The sequence below is a fragment of the Nestor notabilis genome, unplaced genomic scaffold (assembly GCF_000696875.1).
Source record: "Nestor notabilis isolate BGI_N333 unplaced genomic scaffold, ASM69687v1 scaffold2727, whole genome shotgun sequence".
Classification (NCBI taxonomy): domain Eukaryota; kingdom Metazoa; phylum Chordata; class Aves; order Psittaciformes; family Psittacidae; genus Nestor; species Nestor notabilis.
Window position 1 is genome coordinate 99,680 of NW_009937655.1, and position 5,302 is coordinate 104,981.

General features: G+C 40.1%; 1 protein-coding gene across 1 annotated transcript in view; it reads left to right on the plus strand.

Annotated features, from left to right (window-relative positions):
- Positions 1-5,302, plus strand: part of CNTNAP2 (contactin associated protein-like 2) — a gene marked incomplete at its 5' end in the record, with an annotated part of 126,594 nt that overhangs the window by 95,684 nt on the left and 25,608 nt on the right. The window contains 2 exons of the mRNA XM_010018910.1: positions 2,045-2,263; positions 4,818-5,054. Of these exons, the coding sequence (XP_010017212.1) occupies positions 2,045-2,263; positions 4,818-5,054 (456 nt within the window). The remainder of the gene's footprint in view (positions 1-2,044; positions 2,264-4,817; positions 5,055-5,302) is intronic.

The window sequence follows — 5,302 nt, forward strand, 5'->3', positions numbered from 1 at the left end:
TGAAATATAAAAGTATAATATGAATTTATACAAAGGGTACTCATGTCAAAGTGAATAATATTCTCTAAGAAGTACATATATCATTGTAAGTCTTTCAGGCTGTGATACAGATTTCAGTTTAAAGCTATGCATTAAGTTAGAGACTATGCAGCAGGCACAGAACTTCTACTTGAAATATCTCTATTTGTCAAGCCTCCACACCTTCTTTCTCTTTTAAAATAAGGGTGATCTTCCTTTAAAAAATTAGACATGCTTCCATCCAGAAGACCAAAAGCTTGCAAACAAAGAAGCGTTCTTGCAGAGGTTTTCAAAATCCTGAGTGGAGTTGTACTCAGGTACCCACAAGCAATATGAATAGTGCCATCAGTTGCCTCAGAGTAAGATGAAAAGTCTACTAAGGGGTTCTCATTTTACGGCCTTGTAGAGAGACTGCTTTTGGGAAGCAGTTCAAGCCTGACAGTGAAGAGATATGCAGCAGTTCTTCAAAGCAAAAAGTTAAAGGAACAATGTACACACAATAAATAAACCTGGACACAATGTACAGCTTAAGTAGTGGTGAGATGTTTCTCTAATTCCTAATTGCCTGAGTTTATTGGCAGAACCACTGAAGTTATAAGGCATAATAACATTAAAATGGAACATCTTTATTTCTTTAATGGCAAGCTCTGGGTCATACAATTTTTGTGTCTTATAAAGTGCAAAAGGCCAAACAAGCTAAATTCATGGCTTATGAAAGGCAATTCATTCAAGAAATGAAGTAAGTTTATTTGACGTAGAACAAGAGAGTACATCAGCAATAAAATATGCTTTTAATTTTTTCTTCTAGAAATAGCCAATGTTGCAGAAAAAATCAGAGATGTCAGTTGTATAATGAATGTATTTTGGAAGAACATTCTCTGTAAAAAGTTCACTCCCAGTTTTTATAAAAATGCATTTCATTCCATCTAACATAACCTAGTGAAAATCGATTAGGCAAAAATATCTCCCACTAATTATCAGTATTGTTAGTCATAATAATAATCACAGAGTGGTGCTTCTACCACAACTTAATAGCCTTGCTGAGTAAGATAATACTCTTTCATTAACTCATTCAAACAAGAAACCACAGCTGTACTGGAACACTGAGGCCATAAATGGGCATCTGAGATTTTCCGGAAGAATTAAAAGAGCACTGTGGCTTTGGTACTTTATATGAAAATAACACGAGATGGAACTCTTGATTGTCTTCTGTCTGGTGTCCTCCTTTGTGAATGCTGTCATTGATAATCTGTTTCTGGTAGACCCTTTCATCTGATGTTTAGCTACTATTGTAAAATTTACAGCCCCAAATTATACAAACTAAATCATTACTCACAATCCCTGCTTAATAATAAGTATCAATTATATGGTTTGCCAAGGATGACCTGGAGCAATGTCCAGGAGATCCTAATATCCATTTGTAAAATTTCCAAACTTGTTTTGAATCATCCACTATAAATAGAGCATTATAGTGCTTGCTAAGAATCCACTTCCTTTTCAGCCATAAAATCTCACAGAGGTCGTTACCACTGCATTATTACTTAATTGTAAAAATTAATTGCCCATGGAAAGAAAAACAATGTAGATAGTAACTTTTGATACGTGTGCAAAAGGTATATTCCCCTAAGAAAAACAACAACAAAAAACCTATGGAAATTGGAAGGTTGGAAAGCTGCAGACATCGAATATTAATGTCATTGTTGGTGTTTTCTTCTAAAAGCTGGTGAACAGATTTTTTTCAGTATTATTAAAATTATTGATGGAAATAAAAAATCCTCTTCTGGGATATAATTTATTCCGATTAAATTTTACTAGTCAAATTGATTTGATTTTCATCACATGTGATGGAAACTTTTCACAATGGCTTCCTTGGAAATACTTTAACTCCTCCTCAACTCAGAAATGTGTTTATAAACTCTGAAAGGTGGCCGAGTGGTGCGTATTTAGCAAATATGACTCCTTTTTAGGAAGTTTAAGTGAATGTGTTTGCAGTGTATGATGGGTTCCCTTTTGCTTGGTGTTTCAGCTGCTACGGAGGTTTCCTTTTCATTTGATGTTGGAAATGGGCCTGTGGAAATCGTTGTTAGATCTCCCAACCAGCTCAATGATGACCAGTGGCATCGGGTCAATGCTGAGAGGAATGTCAAGCAGGCCAGCCTGCAGGTAGACCAGTTACCCCTGGAGGTCCGGAAAGCACCAACAGAAGGCCACACACGGCTGGAACTGTACAGCCAGCTCTATGTCGGTAAGATGCAGAGCAGGTAAGGGGGCTTTGCTCTCCCATGCTGAGCACTCTGTGCCTCCTGTCTTGCCAGCAGCAGTTAGTTTAATGTAGGACGTTGCTCTCCTGAAGCACTTGCATGACAGCATGGGGGGTGGAAAGAGGGGAAAAAATAAAAGACAAGCATGTCCATAATTGCAGGAATAAGGTCAACTAAGAGAAAAAATATCTTGCGCTGGCAGCTTGTCACTTTTGTCTCTTCCCACCTGCATCTCCTGGCTGAAAGTGCACCTAGCAGGCAGTAGTGCCAGACTCCCTTTTTGCCAAGCGTCTCTCTCTCACACCCACTACAGAAGTGAAAAACTGCGTAAGTCTTGCCAGGACTGCATATGCCTGCAGTGCCCATCGTAACCTCAGCAGCGCTTTCAGCCTCTCTTCAGGTTTGATCATTGCCCACGCTTTCAAGCTCACAGATCTCACTGCAGTCCCTCCCTTTAGTCCCATAGGCTGTTTGCCCGTTCAATGCAGGAAAACAGCACACAGTGTTACACAAATGCATTCCTTGGAACCAAGTTAATTCAGCTGCTTTTTTTGGAGCTACTGATCTCTGCTGCATTTTGGGCAGGCTATTCCAGCAGCATGTGTATTTCTCTGACTGTTAACCTCCAGGCTGCAAAGTACACACACATGACAAGTGCCATTAGCTAGAATCAGAACTGCATGAAATGTTGAGCAAAGGTGGTCTTTCCTACCTCTCTAGATACCTGTAAACACGAGGAGAGGGAGGAGGGAAGGAGATAAAAGACATTATCTCTTTTTTCCCCTATGTTAGTCAGGGTTCAACAGCAGAAATAGATTAAAATTATGTTTAAAGCCTTCACTGCCTTAGTAAACAGCACAGTGTCACTGCAGACTGTATAATGTGTCACCAGATGTGCAGTCATTATTTAGAAGCTCAGATTCTCCTTTACTGTTGACTCTGATCCCAATAAAAGGCAGTTTTAAAATAAGCTGAAATGTGAAGTTTGTTTAAAAGAGTGTTTAAAAGCTGGAGCCTTAACCTTTTAAAAGAAATACCAAGCCGTTTGCTGAAACAGGAAGAGCAAGGGTTTTTCCAGCCTGAGTTCTTGGGAATTGTTAGTAATGATGATTTTTATTTGTAGTTTTGAACTAACTGTGTTTTTTGATACACCTAGTACCTTTATTGCCAAAAACTGAATGCCCAAACCTGCACCAGATTTTCTTTCTGAATCATACCCATTTTTATATAACTTGGTGATTGGAGCACTCATCTCAAAGAACAGATTTATATCCTTACCCAGAGTCAGACAGCAAATCAATTTGAGTTGGAGGGTCCCAAATGGACACCCTGAACATCAGGGCCTGGAGAGTAATACTGAAAAAGATTTGTTTCAGTGCCTCCTGTTTCACTTGCTGTAGAATAAATATCTATTTGTTGGGCCAGCAAGAGAGCCTGAGGAATGACTTCATGTCGTAGGGGCTAGGACAGTCACTGGGAGGAGAAAGAAGGGAATTAGATGTAATAGGGTTTTTCTTCGTCACTGCACTGTATGTGAGTTTACATAGATTGGAACCACACCAGAATGCCCTCTGCCCTATTCACTCGGCACAGACCAAGTATTGCCTCTTCTCACTTCACATCATCCAGTTACCAGCAGCTGGTTTGAAGCAGCCGACTCTCCTTGGTTTATATTTAGTCCTCTTCTCCACTCAGGTAACTATCAGCCTCTGCTTTGTGGTGATGAGTGCTCAGATCTCCTCAGGGACTCTTCAGCACCTGCGGCACTGCTGTAATCAAAAAGATGAGAGGATGAGGAGCAAGGGTGACAGCCACTCATTGCTATTTACTTGATTTTTTTGGGGGGGGAGGTTGTTTCTAATCCAACCCCAGATAACACTTTCCTAGCTGAAATCACATTTCTCAGCAAGTGTTTACAAAGGCGGGGGGAGCGGGGGGGAAGGAACAGGTCTTACGGAATGCTAAGAAAAGCTATCTCAGTGCAGATTTTCAGATGTAGCTCTTCCGTGTTACATCCTTCTCCCTGTACTCTGGCAACTAAACAATTTTCCTGATGCAGCTTGGAAATTAAGATCTATGTTTCCTATTGCAACTGAGAATGGAGATTTAAATACTTTCCTTCTTTCCCCATCATGGCTTTGAAAAATTAACACTGTGGAAGATATTATGGCATTATGAGCATCCAGCATCTCTAATCCTATGGAGAGTAAGGCTATACCTTAGCAATGAAGGCAGGCCCATTTCTTTAACTGTTCCTCTAAAAATTTTGAAGTTTAAATGAAATGAAGTCTTACAGTGGAGGGCTACAATCTGTAATCAGTGTAAAGCAAACACACCAATTATTTATGCCTATTTATGGTATGATGTCAAAAGCTTAGGTTTCATTGATTTCATTGTCATTAGGACAAGGAAATTCTTGCCTTTACAAAGAAGTTATTTATTTCCAGCTGTTGTCACAAGCTTAGCAGGGTATTCCCTGTAAAGCAAGAACAATAAAACCTGTTCAGTGCTGTCTCACAGTTTTACATTCCCTCTCAGGTGCTGCGGGAGGCCAGCGAGGCTTCCTGGGTTGCATTCGTTCATTAAGGATGAACGGGGTGACACTGGACCTGGAAGAGAGGGCGAAAGTCACGCCAGGGGTGAAGCCCGGCTGCTCTGGCCACTGCACGAGCTATGGGATGTACTGCGCCAACGGCGGGAAGTGTGTCGAGAAATACAACGGCTACTCCTGTGACTGCTCCAGAACTGCCTATGATGGTCCATTCTGCATCAAAGGTAAATGCTTTAGTGCAGGAGGCAGAGTATGGGAGAGCTATCTGCTTGAGAAAAAAACACCATATAATCAGTGCTTCACTTATTAAGTAAGTCCTGATAATGCTTAATACTTCTTACCGACAAGTCAAATTATACACCCAGGATTTAAATGTGATGATTTAAAACCACATCTCTCATTAGTACTAATATATGTTACCTATTTAAATCAAATAACACAACAACAACAACAACAACATTAATCAGGAATG